Here is a 17,222-nt window from a genome sequence, read left to right on the forward strand (position 1 = left end):
TCGGGATGACAGATGCTAACTGTCTTTGTGGGTGTACCTACAAACCTCGCAGACTTTGGAGACAAACACATAACAACAGCTGTTTCTCACTCACCAAATATTCAGGAGTGTTGGGGGAGGTGTTGGCTATTTTATCCAGTGTTGTCAGGGTGATTCTCTCTAAGGAGGTGACATTGTATCACAAATAACTCTAACGGAGGAGCCCACATGGGGCCAGGGGGCATTTCAGGATGAAGGAACAAGTAGAGGGAGGCGCATGGCAGGCTGCTCTATGTGCCGGGAACTGCAAGCCGTCCAGGGGAATCAGAGCCGTGGGTATGGGGAGAGTGGTGAAGATGAGAGAACTAGTGGGCAAACAGAACCTTGAAGGCCCTAGAAGGCACCTGGGTTCTCCTCTCAATGAGACAGGAAATCGTTAGAGAGTTTGGAGAAGAGGAGCCCTGTGGTTTGATGGATGCAGACAAGGCTCTTAAATTAGCAGCCATTTGAGGTTTGCTTATGGTGATCTTTGTTGGAGGTACTATTATTATTTCTATCCTAAAAGCATGGAAACTTCGCTAAGAGAGTTCAAGTAACCTATCTAAGGTCAGCCAGTATGGACGAGAAGCTGGGAGCAGAACTCAAGCAAAAGGAGCCGTGCTTTTTATCACTGATGGCTACCGCCTCGCCATTGCTGAAATAGCTCATCATGCTGCAAGAATCTTTTCCTTTTCATAGTAGATGTGACAGCATCCTCTACACTGCCAAGTCCTCGCTGACCTCCCAGGGATTTACTTCTCTCTGCAATCATCCTTCCCACTTGCCAGAACGCCCACCTGTCAGTGTTCTCTAGGGGATGCAAATGACTTTGGGTTAAGGATCTTATCTCAATTTATTGGGAGACCCTCCAGGGTTCCAGAGATCATGTCCCATTAAAGCCTGCACATTTATTTAATTAAAAACAAGTCCAAATGCTGAGGCTTGGGAGATTGCCTGCCCGGTTCTGCAAATCTATAAATCCCACTTCCTGCTGCTTCCAGGCCGACTGTAAATACCCTGAAAATTCAGCGTCACTGGAAATGTTTTGACCATTCTGCTTCTGGCTCAACGGGTAGTAATAAATAAAAATGAAAAGTGGTGGGAGAAAAAATGGATTAAATTTAAGGCTTAACATGGCTCAGCTCAGGAAGAGTGGTTAAGGACTTCGGGCTTGTCCCTGTCCTGTCTGACTGGGTCCTTTCATTCCTAAACCCAGGCTCTGAGGGCCTAGACAGCAATTTCTTGTCTCCTTGATGACTCACCTTCAACTCTGAAGGTGGTGGGGACCCATGAGTCACCATCATTTCAGAAGCAGCCGTTGATGGGAACAACCCTGGTTTTGCTATCTAACTAGGGTGGTGATATATTCCCAGCCCGAAGCAAGCTCCAAGCCCTGACAAGGGCTTCCTATGAAGTCTTCTTGGAATAAGGGAGCAGGATATCTGGAGGGTATTCTAGGAAACCTGGAGGTGTGGCTGCCATGCGTCAAATGAATTTGAAGTCAGAGTCTTGGGGCAGACTGAATTCTCAAAAAGGTGGGCTATCGTTTAAGGACTGACACATTTCCTAAAGCATACATTGCCTTCCTGGTCACAGCAGCTGTAGCGATGCAACAGTAATGATTACAGTACACCAAATAGCCCCAAGATGCTGCAATCCCAGGGCCTTTTAGTTTGCCTGAAAATGCCTGGGAGATCCATTTGTGAAGTCAACTCTAAGACAGGCAGACTTCCCAGAGCTGGTGGTGAAGCTACCTGGATTCCACATGGGACCAATGTGACTAGCTGGTCTGCTGAGAGGCTCTAGGGAGGCCCATTTAAGGATGGGTAAACGAGGTTTGGTTGTGAGTTCCTTACTCTGCCACAGCAGACATCTGCCTGCCCCGAGAACCTTTTCATCCGGCTCAGTCACAGCACCAGTCTCCCCCTAACCACATACTGACCCAGGGCTTCTTTCGGTGACTATTCAGAGGTTCCTGGGCTACTCAACTATGGCCATATCTCATTGCTTTTCGGTCAGCTTTTAAATCTCTGTCTTTTCCATTGACGAACTTTTATTCTAGTTGCTTAGCAGTGGCATTTTCAGTGCTCACTATCGTGGCCGTGATTGTGACAGTTTCTCTCCTTTTGTTAACAAAGCACACAAACACACGTGGGTGCACACACCCCACAGACCGCAGCCATCCATACACACACAGAGCTCTCCAATCAATAGGATGAAACCAAATATGTGGATCTTTTCTAGAGTGGGAGCAGCTAGACCGCTACAAAAGGTAGAATTGTTTCATTAACTTCTTGTTTTACCTGGAATTCAACTCTATTTAAGTAGAATTGTTTTATGTTTCCTGGGAGCATTAATGGAAAAGGACCTGATTCTCTTCAGTCACTAGGAGTGTGCCCTCTTCACACCACACTCCAGGGTTTCACCTTCGAAGATGAGCTCCCACGTCAGAAAGAACACACTTGTTTCTCTTTGGAATTCTATTCTCTGACACAACAGATACTAAGCACCCGCTATGCGCAAAATCCCAGGAGGCTTTTGAGGATGTAAGAATGCATAAGTTACAGTCTCTGTCCCCAATAAACAGAGCTAATTGATATGAAAGACAATTACATATGTTTATATTTAACTTCATAATAGATAACATTACAGATCCAATCTAAATGAAACCCTTTTGCCATAGATTTTTTGACAATCTGGGTCTCCTTTTTGTTGGGGTTACAGTGTCATTGCAGGGCAGGAAACTCTTTTTCATATTTTGTAAATTTCTGTAGAATGTAGCCCCAAGGCAGAAGTGATTACAATTAGCTTCCGTTAATTAATTATGCCTATTTAAGTGCAGAAGCAGTATGGCCGGTGGGCCTGGGGCACCACCGCAGAAGCCCATGGAGGCCTGGGTCCACAACAGGGCCATTGTTCTGCCCATCCTTGCTTTTGGCCCCCCCCTTGGCATCGGTACTTAACTGCTTCCCAGCTGAGTAGGTCTGAACCTGTTTACTAAGCCTCCTTGGCAGGGCTGTAATGTCTCCAGGCCTCACCAGCCTGTGGGGGCTAATTAGATCACATTTTCACTCAAATTTTGCAAGCTGACTATACTATTTGCATAACTCTGGCCCTCCATGCCTCACTTTTCTCAAAGTCTCTGCTTATTTGGGGTGAGTCCACAGGATGTATCAAGTATGCTCAGAAACCATCCGTAGGTTTGGGAGGTTCATGACTTGTTTGTCATTCGAAACTGCCGCTCTGCTGATGCCCTGTGTGAGAATACCTCTGCACAGGGCCCAGGTGTCTGCCTCCGCCCCACCTCGCCCAGGGCCTGAGCTGCTGGCTGGGGCCTCCATGAGCTTTTGGGTGCCTAGGCCTTGCAGAACCTTCTCGTGGTCTGGAGATTCATTTAGTGGACTGAGACGTTGGCACTGCTGAAAGTGAAACACTGCAATGTCCCTCATGAAAATTTTCCTTATGATGCTGCCCTCACTCAAGGCCTGTCTTCCAGTGCCACAAAGGTGTCCCTCGGCCCCTGCCCCACCTGCAAAATGTCACAGAGCTCTGTGTTTCCTGCCATTCCTACTCATGCTGTGGTCACACCACATTCAGAGGAAGGGACAACACCCTCACCCCACCCTGTGCCATTTTTTATATTTTGAGTTTCAAGGCTGCTCTGCTGTGTCTGAGGATCCAACATTCTCTTGTGCAAACAGCTGCTCAGCTCCTGATTCTGGTCTCACTCCACTAGGGGCTCAGGCCCTGCTAGGCCTCCCCACAGCGTCTTGGTCAACACCCCCCACATTGCATTTCTCCCTAAGTCTCCACCTCTCATTCATTAAACTCTTCCCAGGTCCTTCAGCTAAAAGACAAGATGATGCAGATCAACCATGCGAATAAAAGCTTGGAAAGTGGGCGGGTCCTCATCACATGTGTATGACCTTTGCTTGGGCTCAGCGGCCCTGCCACAAGAAAAGTGTTGAACCTCTAACCTGCTGTTCCTTTTTCTGGCATCAGACAGAAAGCAGCTTTTTGGCAGCCAGGTCCTTTGATTCCCTTTCCTTGATTTTCCCAGAGCTTCCTACAAAGATCACATGAGATAATGTAGTAAAAGTTATACTTAAATTGAAACTGGTTATGTCAGTGTAATGTAGGGTGAAACCATTACTGAATGGCTTTGGCCATGATATTTACTAGTATTTATCTAGTCATCCATTCAGAAAATACTTATTAAGCACTTACTCTTTGACAGGCTCTGTTCTACACACTGGAGATATAAGAGTAAGAGAATAATATCCTAGTGAAGAAAAATAAATGCTAAATAAATCAATTAAAAATAATAAATAAGAAAATATTAGATTGTGATTAAGTGCTCTCCAGAGAATTAATTTAGGATGATGTGGTAAAGGGTGACTAGGTAGCTCCTTTGAAGTGGGAACCCAAGGAAGGCCTCCTTGAGGAGGTGACTGCAAGTTAAGATTAGCATGAAGAAGGAACCATCTGTGTGAAGATCAGAGGAAAGAGGGTTCCTGGCAGAGGAACAGCAAAGGCAAGGAGGCAGGGTGAGCTTCATGAGCTCTGATGATGGAAAGAATGTAAGCCATCCAGGGAAGGAGGGGGCATGCCAGAAGGGATCGGTTTTGGGGCATCAGAAGACCCAGATGATAGAGGGCTCTGCCAGGCAGGAGAGAGATTCGTTTTTTTGCTTTAAGCCTAATGGGAAGCAATTAGAGTTTGAAACAAAGGAGCCATATGATCTTTTTTATGTTCTAAAAAGATAACTTAGGCTGCTGTGGCAGGAATGGACTTTAGTGGAGCAAGAGAAGCAGCAGGGAGACCAGGCAGGGGTCTGGTATGGTAAGGTAGAAGGGAAAGGATGATGATTAGGTGACTATATAAAACCCAGAGAGCACACACAGGTTGGCGGTCTTTGGAAGCACAACTGACAGGACTTGCTGATTGATTGGATGTGGAGAATGAGGAAATGATGGGACTCCAGAAGGATTCTAGACCAGCAACTGACGAAACCAGAGGCGCCTCACCAGCTCAGGATGTGGGTGGGGTGGCCTCGACTAAGGTGATTATTAAAGTATCTGGAGGGTGCCCCCTGAGGTGGTGCCCCCAGCACCACCTCCTCCTCAATCCTCATATGTAGTCATTGAAGAAACATGGAGACAACCCACTAGAGGAATCAACTGGTTTCAAATTTTTTTAAAAAGCAGCTTTGAAGGCAAAGCATAGCCAATTGTACAGGCTAGAAAGTCAGATAACTTTAAAATAGCCCAAGGCAGGTAGAGTGCATTAAAGTGGCCAACAGTTCTGTTTACCTGACGAAATATCCATGGCAGCAGGAGGGAGAGTTCCGGAGCTGGGCTGGTCTTGGGGATTTCTGATAACAGTCTTCACGCTGGAATTTAATTTGTTTTACTTAAAGGTAAACCTGAGTACCTGTTCTTATGAAGATTGCCAGCCCAGTGTATTCTTCAAGGACCTGAAAACCCAGACCCCAAAGGAACATTCTGTTTTGCCAACATGCACTGTGTCCTGGTGCTCGCTGACTTCACAAATACATCTTGGTGGAAATATGAAAAGCCTTGCAAAAAGGGTAAATGTATGCAATAAGGTCCCTCTGGGTGCTCAAGGACTTAATAGATCCCTGAATTTTATCACTGTACTACTTTTAAATTAAAGACAATAACTACTCCTCACTGGTTCTTATTGACAAAAACACTGATGTCACCCAAGTCTATGACATGATAATCTTTCCCAGAACTGGGAGTATCCAGGACTAATTAGTTATGAGAACTTTTTTTTCCCCCTTAGTTCTGAGACGTTCTCCTATTCTGTCTTAGTCACACACACAGTTAGTCATTACCTGGAAGGGCATAAAGAGTTTATCCATGACTACCGTACATTTTGTACTGCTTTGTTAAACCAGGAAAAATGCAGACGGACGCTGAGTCACAGTTTTCAATTAGTTTTTCAATTCACCTGGAGCAAAGTTTTTCGATATCCATATTAATTTCATTGCTTTCCGTGTTACTCTGATCATATTCTTTGCGAAATAATTCAGTCTTTTGCTTGAGGGTATTAATGCACACTGTGAGTGGGGAGTAGCATTATCAAAGTACTCTTGAACAGATGTAAAAATGGAAAGACAGCAAGATTTACTAACTCACATTCAAGGTCTATAGAGATGTGACAAAGAGGAAAGGAGAATGAGGCAATTAAGAATCTTGAAATCTTTGGTGACAGACAGAGGGGAGGAGGGTTGAGAGGCTGGGAGAACGGGGTGAAGGGATAAAGAAGTACAAATTAGTAGTTGATAGTTGGGCATAGGGAGCATGGCAGATGAATGCAGTTAGCATTAATATGATGGCTAAGTGGAGGGCCAGGGGAGGAAGGGAGGAATTGGGGGATCATTTTATGAACATTATAGATGTCTAACCAATGTACTGTATACTTGAAACTAATTTAAATAAATTTATTTTTTAAAAAAATCTTGGCAGAACTTTGTTACTTCTAGAAAATCTACTCTATGCGGTTTTTTCAAATCTAAAGTTTATTTAATTCAACAGATATTACATACCTATTATAAACCCAACCCCATTAGACAGAATAAGCACATTCAAGCGGTTAGTAAATAAAATATGTTAACTACTGCTGAAGTACAGAACACTGTAGATACCCAGGCCCTGTCTTAAGGAACCTTTATCTAATTGGGTAAACACGCACACATGAGCTAGTTCAATGACAAAACAAGGTGGACTATGAGATGGGATAAAATGAAAGGTGCAGACAATATGTGCTTTGAAGTCAAAGATGTAGAAATGATGCAGCCTGAAATTGTCAGATTTCTAACTTATGCTAATGATCCCTGTAGGACAAACATGATTTGGATGAGGGATACTGAGGGACAAGGCACTCCAGGCAATGGGAACAGTACCTGCAAAGGTACTGCACTGGGAAGAATTAAGGTGTACATGCTGAGAGGGGAGCCCACCTGGTAAGCAGTTCTGGTGGAAATACATTGAAAAAAATGTAGGCTAACACAAATCATGTCACTTGCTGTCATAGAAACAATATGCTTTTGGAGGCAATAATGCCTCACCTTATACTGAGTCTATGTGCACTTGTGGAGGAACTTAGTCACAAATAGTATTTCTTATCTATATTTGCAAAAGTTCAGCTGAAGCTAAAAAAGTTGATGATAAACCATCTCATTAAAGAAACTCACTTTCCAGGAAGAAGGGGCAGAATCATCGAATGGTAATGAATTTCCCTACCAGTCCTATGTGTTCATTTCCTCCATTGAAGAGATCTGACCTCAAAGGGATTAGCTTTTCATTTTTCTGAATTAAAAAGTAATCTCAGTAATCAGGAGATTCCTTGGGCTCAGAGGGTTCAATGGACTTAAAACCAGAATGACAACTCTAGAGGTTGTCCAATTCTAAATTTATCAGGGCCATTAATTCGCCATGTGTGTGATCCTGGATATAATTATAAAGCCAGTTTCTTCATCTTTAAAATACCAACACGTCTCAGAAAATGGAAGATAAGATTCATTCTCTCACTCACTCGCTCTTGCGAATAATGCCATGAATATAATCCAATCTATTCTCAAAGCTATGATTGGCTCTGCCACTCACTATTTGCATGAATTTGCAGAGATACTTAATTTCTATAGGCTTCAGTTTCTTCCTTTTAAAATCTTCATAATAATACCCTCTGATAGAGATATTTTAAAGATTAAGACAACATATGCGAAGTGTCTAGCACAGAGACGAGCATTCAAAACACACAGCTCTTTTTTCTTTTTGGTAAACCAGTATAGCTATTTAGTTTATAAAGCATTTTTATAATTTTTACACTAAACTTTTAAAATAAATGCAATTATTACCAGCTTTAGAGATGAAAAACTTTCAGAGATGAAGCTAAAAAAAATGCTAAGTCCAGGGATATGCAACAATAGGAAAAGCAGTGGGGATACCAGTTGAAATACTATTTCTGTGATATTTACCCTCTGCTCTAGCTGTCTTTGTTAGTGAGACACACAAACTGAAAGAAAACAAATTGTATTTGTATTTCATAGAGTGCATAGTGAACCCCTAATAAATGTGTTTCCCTTCTGAATTCCGTTAGGCAGCTAGCAAGAGCTCTACCTCTGTGGTGTCCCCTGTGGTCACCATATCACATGTGGCTATTGAGGACTTGAAATGTAACTAGTCGGAACAGAGAAGTGCTGCAAGTATAAAATACATGCTGGATTTCAGAGACTTAGTGTGAAAAATATGTAAAGTGGTTCTTAATAATTTTTAAATTGATTACATGATGCAATGACAATATTTTGGATATGTTCAATTAAATATTTCACCTATTTGTCATTACTTCTTTCTAATGTGGTTACTAGAAATTTTTCAGTTAAATATATGGCTCGCATTTGTGGCTTGCATGATATGTCTATTATACAGAGTACCACTGCCTAATCTTTTGCCTTTCCTCTCCTCCTTCCTCACCAGAATTCTGAGATCCTCTTGTCTGGTAAGCAGTGGTCTGCTCACCTACTTTATGCCAAGGTGTTAATGATCTCTCTCTCTCTCTCTGCAAAAAAAAAAAAGTCTACTTTTTATAAAAGTACTGAACATAGAGGCTACTATATCTATGGTGAGGAGAGATATTAAGGCAAGGATCACAATTTCAAATGTCTATAGGAGTCAGGAGGATACCATACAGAAGAATAGGTATTGGTGGCAATAAGAAATGGTGGGGACTGTGGCAAATGAAGACCATGAATGGTACAAAGGGAACAGCCACCACCCAGCTTTGGCTAATGGTTGCCATATTGGAATTTCGGCCCAATATGACCCGGTCTTTTTATTTTTTTCAAGAGTAGCCAGAAATCTAGATTCTTATGTGATATCTCCTGATTTTCAAAGATTTGCAATAAAATAAAAACTTTTAACAAGCATTATAAAGGACCAATAAAATCTGCCTTAGGGCTCTATTTGGCCCACTAAACCTCAGTTTTTTAATCTTTATTTGCCTGTATATAAGGTGCACCTGGTGAGATGTATGGTAAACGGGACAGATAGTGCTTATAACACTGGCTTTGTCTCTTGGCATTTGTAGAGCTAGAATGGTCTCTCCCTTTATAGATGAGATACTTAAGCCAAAAGAAGACAAGTGGCTTGCCCACAGTCACACTGTCACTCGCTCAGGACAAGGCTGTCAAGTTCCTGATTCTCTGTCCACTGACCTTTTAAAACAACAGACAATGTCTTCTGCCTGCCCCCAAATTTGCCTCTGATAAAGGATCTCGATGAACTGAAACACTTTACCAGAAGGGTAAGTGAGTCTTAAAGCAAAAGATGCTGTGCCCACTCTAGTCTCTGGCTGGCTTAGGGGATTGTATAGATGGCTGATGTCCTTTGTGAATCTTTCTCACACATCATAGTATTTATTCTACAAGGATATACACTAATCATTTATGTGCAGTAACTTGAAATCCCCAAACAACCCAGGTAGAGAAAAATAATCACAATGCTGAATACTCCTGTCATTTATGAGCAAGTATACATTCTAGACACCTGAGTCAGGCCCCAGAGGGAGAAAGTTTCCTTATTCTGCAGATGACACAGAAAAATTTCCACCTGGGACATACTCTAAATGCAAGTGCCCATTTACACTTCTAGAGTGGAAATGGCCCAACCTAGTCAGTGGAAAAACAATGCAGGTATAAAATTTAGCATTCACTCAATACAGCATTTGTTCTTTCTGGCTCTCCCTTTGCAAATACATTTAATAGCACTTAAAATTTAAACTTCCTGCTTATGTTATTGATAATAGTTCCAAAATAAATATCACATTCTGAGTAATTCCAATCCTTCTCGTTTTAAAACCTGGGACTTTCCTAGGTGAGGTAAGAGGACTGAAATTTTCCACATTATCCAGGTTATAATAACACTGCAGAGATAGTCAGTTAACTTTTCGATAATTTATACCATGGCTTCTAGGGCTTTTACGTCTTAAGAGCAATTTCATTTCTACTAAGCTATTTGTTTCTGTCAATGGTCTAATGAGTTTAGAAGAACAGATTTACTGTTCACATTTTAAAGATGAAGAAATGGAGCCCTGGGAGACGGACACTGTGACTCACCTAGATAATAACACGGCCAGGTATCTCCTGGTCCCATACAGGTTTCTTTCTATGAGAGCTGAAGCAATGAGGGTTGAAGACATCATTAGCTTTCCTTCTTTAGAAGAGTTGAACCCCATTACTACATAGTACATTATTACATTGCCTTAGATAGTCTGTTGGGAAAAAAAGATATAAATCTTCATACTCCTATTGATCCTACCTCTGAGTCATAAAGATTATTTATAACATTAATTTTTTAAAAATCAAACAAAAAAAGTGTAGGAAATTTGCTACAAGTCTTAATATCCTTGAATGACGTGGGAAAGTTTTCCTTCTGTCTATAGAAATCCAATCAAGAGACCACATCTTTCCAAACAGAAATAGCCAAAGAGGTGGTCTTGACAGGCTCTCTTCCTACGTCCCCTCTTCTATTTTAAGCAGAAAAAGAAAAAGAAAAAGAAAGATGTGAAAAAATTTTGCAAAGATCATAGTGCTCAAGAAAGAGGTGAAAGAGGCATCAACTGTCACAGAGAGAAGGCAGGGGTAGATAAAGAAGTATACAAGCGGCAAAGAGGAAGGGAAATGGCAAAGAAAAGACCAAAAATAAGTTGAGAGAGGGGAGGACTGGGGGTCACTGGCTCAGGATGGGCTACCAAATGTGAGGTCACCAAAGTAAAATCCAGATTTCTAGCTTCCTGTAAGGAATCCAAAGATCCGTTCCAACATCTTCAAATGCTTTTCTTAAGCATAGTCACCCACGGTACCCAGCAACACATTTCTAACTCAATTGGTATTTTATTGTTTGATATTGGTAATCTAAGGGTATTCTTTTCTGTGCTTTTTCATCTTGAATTTGTGGTATGTAGACTGCCTTATTCTTAAATGTGCTTTTGTGGCCTAGCCTGAGAAACTCTTATCCATTTATCACGAGAGTTCTGTAAGACGATGTGTTCCAAATTCTATCCGTTGAATTAAAAATGAGGCTTAAGAACACAACCTATCTGTCAGTTGGGGGCTGTCTGTAAGTACAGTGACACTGTGGGAGTGAGTTGCAAATGTACATTAACCATATTAGAATTACTTTAAGAAATTGCAAAAGACAGCTAGAACTCAGCATTTTACCAGATTCACTCATCACACCACACCAGTGCTTAGAATGGTACCGGGAGCTCTATAGAAACATTTTTCTATAGAAAAGAAGTTTCATATTCTCACGTGGACTAACATATCTCTTGTTTATCTTATGTTTTTGTATTTTTAACAAATCAAAGAATAAAATAATTATTTTCACATCACCACATGGCCCACAATAAATGTGCTTTGCTGCTTTAAAAATAAATGTAACAAATTCCCTGTAATAAATTATTGATCTGGTCCTAGACCCTGTAACAGTTGCTTATGTGAGGAAAAATCCTTCATTCATTCTGTAAGTCTCTATGGAACCCTCCTTAGGCCACATGCTGTTGCAAGCCTTGGAGATATAAAACAGGAAGAAATTCCTGCGCCCATAGAGCTTATGTCCTGAAGAGGAGGAGAGAAACAGTGAACAATATTTTAAAAGAATAATATATAGTACATTATGTGGTAAAGAGTGCTGAGAAAAGAACACAAGCAGGGAAAGGAGCTAGGAATTGTCAAAAAAGATGGAGTGGCTACAGAAGCCCTCACTGAGAGGTGGCATTCGAGTGAAGATGTGAAGTCAGCGAAGGATCAGCCATATAGCTCTTAGCCATATAGATATCTAAAGTGGAGTATTCAAGGCAGAAGAAACAACAGGTGCAAAGGGCCTGCGGCAGGAACCTTTCAGATATAGTCAAGGAAAATAGAGGCGGCCAAAGAGACTGGCAGAGTGAGGGGCAAGATGACGGTTAATAAAGCCCAAGAAGTGATATTTAACATAGATCTTATGTGGAGAGAGGGAAGGTAGTCTATTCCAACCATCTGACATTATTCTGCCATCAGGTAGAAATTACTCTTTAGCTTTTCATCTTCATAAAGTCCACCATCCAGAAAAAAACATCCTCCACAAATCCCAAAGATGGTCATCTCTTTGGCACATTCCGTGGCACATCTTCTTATTTCTTAGTGGTTGTGCATAACATAGGCATACACTAGCAGAGAGGGATAAGTAGAATAGACCAGATTTGCTTCATCAATCTGGCTCCATTTCTCTCCCCTTACCCTAGCCAGAGGCCCAGTATCTCTCCTCTGGGTTACTGAAGAAGGCTTGAGCTCTTGTCTTGCCTCCAGTGTCTGTAGCTCATAGCCATCTTATATACCTGGTCCAGTCATCTTTCTAATACCACGAGTTCTGAGAGTCTCGTGGGGCCCTGGAGATGGCAACAGAAGGAGGCAATGGTTGGGGCTCTATACTCCCACCCCTACTTCAGCCAGAGCATCCCTTGTTTATCAGAATTAAGTACAATCCTCTATGTAAGATTTCTTTGTGCTCCCCAAATGAGAACACTGACCTAAAACAACAGTTCACATCATATCGCTCTGTCACTCTTTTGCTCCAATACCTTCAAGCTCCCCTTTCCCAGTAAAATAAAGCCCAAGCTCCCATTGCACCTCAATTAAAATGCAACGTTGTTACAGCAGCACAGTCTGGATCCTGCTGGCTTCTCTGACTTCCTTCCTCTCCCCACCTCACACAGCCCACTCCAGCAATCCCTGGGGCTTGCTCCAGGACCCTGAAAGTACACTACCACCTCAGGCTTTTGTGCTGACTGTTCCCTCTGTTGAAAATATAATTTTTCTGCATATTTGCTTGGCTGAGCCCCTCACTGCACTCAGGAATTCAGTCAGGTTCCACGCCATCTAAAATAACACCCCATTTACTTTCCATTTTCTAACCCCACTTTACTTTGCTTTATATCACCTATTGTTATGTGACACTGTATTATATGTTTGTTTACAGTTTCTCTCTTCACCAGGATTATAAGCTCTATGAGAACAGGAGCTTTGTTTTGTCACTGTTCTATCCCCAAACATTTTGTACCGTGCCTGGCGCATAGTAGGTGCTCACTAAATATTCATTGAATAAATGAATGAATGAAGCATATAGGCATGACCTTCAGGGCTCTCCAGACTTGTCTGGACAAAACTCTCTAGCCCTAACTCGGGGCCATCGTGCCCCATTCCCACATACCCTAACCAAATTCGCTGTTCACCTGTCCCCATTTCCAGCCAGTACTGCTTTGCTTTTGCCTACCTTTGCCCTTATGCCTGGAATGCCCTTCCTTTCATCTCCACCTGACATAATATGCATGACTAACTCAAAAAACACCCTTTTCTAGGGTTTTCCCCAGTCTTTCACCTGAAGCATGTTTCCTTCCCGGGTCCCTAGAGCTCTTTATTCTCTGCTGTTTTCATTGAGCCCTTCTCCCTATATGCCTGGCTCCACTGGTGAGGGCGCCAACACCTCTTGAGCACACAGGGCATTCTGTGTCTGGGACCACGTATGGAGTATAGCATATGCTTAATGAAAAGTTGATTTCAGAGCTGGGAGAAAGAAAGTATTAAATGTTAGCTAACATAACATTCTTGTCCTCCTTACTTTTAATTTTTTAGGTGTACTAAGCTACTGTCTGATTTCTCTTTAGGCTTTGCTAACAAATAGCAATGTAACTTTTGTCCTTCCCAGGCAAGTTCTTCCAAGATCTTTCCAGCATGCTTTTTTCTGAAGCTTCTACTCCCAACAGTACCTTTCATACACTCCTGCCCTCAATGCTCACAGGCTTCTGTGACCAGCCAGACAGGCTCAATGTCTTGTATCTAAATTATTTTTTACCTGATCCTGGGCCAGCACTTCCCAAAGGGTGTCCTGGTGACAGCAGTTCTGGAAGGGGAGGTCTATGAGGGAAAATACTTCGCCTGAAGTTTGTTCGGCATGTCAATGTTCTATGAAATCCTTCAGTAAAAACGTTTTGCATCATTAAGCCAAAGAAGCACATATTTCTTTGACTAGTGAACTATTTTTTTTCCATAAAGTACCCATTAATATCTTGAAAAATTATAATTCTGCAGAGCATAATTGCACCATGTTATCCTGGATAACATAAGTATGCAAGAATATTTGTGAAATAAATTAAGGAATGAGCTGAAGATGACATTACAATTCATACATTATAGAAATAAAATAATAATCAGTAGCATAATAACATAGTATAATAACAGTCAACATATGCATATGTTCCTTACGTGCCTGGCATTGGTCTAGAAATTACTTAATCCTGTAAGGAAAACGCTATTACCATCAGTCCCATTTTACAAGTGGGGGAACAAGACTCAGAGAGGTGAAGAGATCTACTAAATTTAAGCGGTTATAAAGTGGTAAGGTAGATGAGGGCTTCAAGCTCAGGATCTGTTCCAGGGGCCCGCTTTTAGCCACTCCACTCTAGTGCTGTGTGCCACATGGGCCTCTCCATGATTCTGGTTTATGTGAAACTCGTTTGAGTAGGAAACCAGTATTCATTCCGTACCCATTGTGCATCAAGCATTTTGTGTACATCATCTCATTTAAAGTTTCAGTAACTGTATGAATCAGAATTATAATTGACATCTCGAACTACCCAATTAGTGAGCAAGTCACATCCACATTGCCTCTCCATTGGTGATGGTACTCAAAAGTGATCTAGGACCCATGAGCCCTCTTCCAAGCACTTGTTAAGGCTACTCCTTTGCAGCAACTCCTTTCCAGAAGTCTGAAGAAAGGCTGAGGGAAAAGGTCCCCCTTGGGAATAGGTCATAGGCACAGAAAACAGCCTTGTATACTCACATCTTTTCAACAGAGACTTACAAACATCAGGATAGCATATTCCTTTAAAATTAATTTAAAAGATGCCACTTTGGGAGAATCTGCAGAGTCAAGGCTCTTCCTGGACCAAAGTGTTTAAGGTGCAATGACAGAGCCCAAGGCAGCCCTTCTCTGAAGTCTCTGGGCTGTTGAAAAATCCCCAGGACTCCTGGAGAGGAGGTGAGGTCATAGTGAGGTCATTTCATCACACCCAGAAGGGGAATTCTTGGGAATTGGTGCCTGCCAGGAGGAAAATTTTTTCACTCTCCAGGTTGCCTGTAGCAAGAAAAACCACCCTGAGTATCTCTCCTTCCCCCAAGTTTTGTCTTTTCTTTTTGGCACCATGAAGCCTGGGTGCCCTGGACGCCTGGGCAAATGTGTTTTATTCTCTTGGCTCTGTGCCAGTCCAGACTGTTCCTGCTCTGGGCCAAGGCAGCTGCAGGTGACTCACTGTCTGAGTCTAGTTCCTACAGATTCACTGCCCTGGACTTGCCTTAAATTAAACCACTCTTTGAGAACAGGGACTTCTTTTTCCTACCATTATTCCTAGCACTTAGCACAATGTGGGGTGCATGGTAGGCACTCAAAAATATTTGTTGAGTGAACCAAATAAATGAATGAATGAATGAATGAATGAATGAATAAACGGTATGTTTTACATTGATTTAAGCATATCATATGTACCAGTCAGGGTTCTCAAGAAAAACAGAACTAATAGGAGATTATAATAGGAGATTTTACAAAATAAGATATTTATTTTAAGGAATTGGTTTATAAAATTGTGGGAGCTAGCAAATGCAAAATCCACAGGATTGGCCAGCAGCCTAGAAACTCAGGCAGGAGCTGATGCTGCAGTCCTGTGTTAGAATTTATTCTTCTCCAGGTAACCTCAGTTTTTACTCTTAAGGGCTTCCACTGACTTGATGAGACCTACTCACATCATTAAGAGTAATCCCTTTTATTTAAAGTCAACTGATTGTAGATGAGAATCACAGCTACAAAATATCTTCACAGAAACACCTAGACTAAATGTTTGATTAAATAGCTTACCCAGTTGACATATAAAACTAGCCATCACATCCTGTATCAAATTATGTTCATAGAAACAAAAACAACCGCCACCACAAAAAAATTGTCACCAAACTAACAAATATTACATAATGAAAGCCCAATAAAATAGAGTTAGCCTAAAACCTGTACCCCAGTGCCAGCCAGGTACTGGCAGCACCAAGATGCTAAACATATTCATTGCCCTCAAGGAGATAGCTGTCTAGTTCGGGAGACAGTCTGGTAGACAGATAATTACAAATGGGTGTAAAAAATGTTATTATCAAGATGTGGACATAACTTGCTTACTGCTATTTAGAGTTGGTAACCTCTAAGTGGTCAGAATGACCTTGGTTGCCAGAGAGAGTGTCTGATGTCAGCCAGGCTAATATTACAACCTTAGCTGCTCTGCAGAGGGAGTTTCAAATACCTTAAATAAATGGACTGTGAAATAGCCAAAAGGTCTTAATGCCAGCAAATGTCTAAACACCCAAGGCAATATGGGTATTGGGGGAAAGCTGAGCCAGGCAGTTCCGCTGCTCGCAGCTTTTCCTGAATGCCAATCAGACACCCCAGTCTTGCTCAGCTTTAGATCTGAAGTCATCTGGAAAACGCCCCAAGAAACTAATGCCTGGGAAGGCAGGTTAGAGACGTGGGTCTGTTTGCTGCCTTACCAATCGTAAATGAGGCCCTGGGCTAACTTCGGCAACATTTATAATTCTGGAAGAGCAGCACTATGTCCTGTTTCCCTTCCCCACGTAGATGTGAGCAGACCACAGGCATCTGTTTACTTCAATAGTGCTGATGGCTTTTATAATGTGCATGTTCTTCTACTTTCCAACAATATCTGTTGTCAAAGTAAAGACAGGATTTAACATAGTTAGCTGCTGATGCAGTGCTGATGCCATGATGGGGTGGTCAGATTTACCTCTTGTCTCCCGCAAAGAAATGTTAAGACTGTACAATTAAGTACCAGTGTCCCCCTGAGTTCTTATGCCAGTCCTGCCATTAAATCCAATGTAATGGCAAGACCCCCAAACCAAGGCTGCCCTATATTAAATTTGCCACTGAGGCTCGTGGAAGAGTCTCATGGGTGCAGAAAAAGCAGCAGAAATAGTAAGATGCCATGTTAAGACTTCAGGATCTGGTTGGTCAGAAAAGTATTCAAAGACTACAACCTGAATCGTAGCATCTGGAAGGAAAAGCCTCAGATCTCATTGGGGTTCTCTCAGGAGG

The 17,222-nt window shown here is 41.9% G+C and overlaps 1 protein-coding gene across 12 annotated transcripts in view; it reads right to left on the minus strand.

Annotated features, from left to right (window-relative positions):
- ITGB6 (integrin subunit beta 6) overlaps positions 1 to 17,222 on the minus strand; it is a 118,432-nt gene that overhangs the window by 89,731 nt on the left and 11,479 nt on the right. For 5 of the 12 annotated variants that reach the window (XM_039855641.1, XM_039855640.1, XM_039855638.1 and 2 more), the window contains exon 2: positions 3,996 to 4,084. The exons of 5 other annotated variants lie outside the window; for them this stretch is intronic. In XM_039855641.1, the coding sequence (XP_039711575.1) occupies positions 3,996 to 4,084 (89 nt within the window). Of the gene's footprint in view, positions 1 to 3,995; positions 4,085 to 17,222 lie in introns of those variants that run through there. 2 more of the 12 variants (XM_039855646.1, XM_039855645.1) reach the window with 2 other exon arrangements.

The sequence above is a fragment of the Pteropus medius genome, unplaced genomic scaffold, assembly GCF_902729225.1.
Source record: "Pteropus medius unplaced genomic scaffold, Ma_sr-lr_union100, whole genome shotgun sequence".
NCBI classification, from domain to species: domain Eukaryota; kingdom Metazoa; phylum Chordata; class Mammalia; order Chiroptera; family Pteropodidae; genus Pteropus; species Pteropus medius.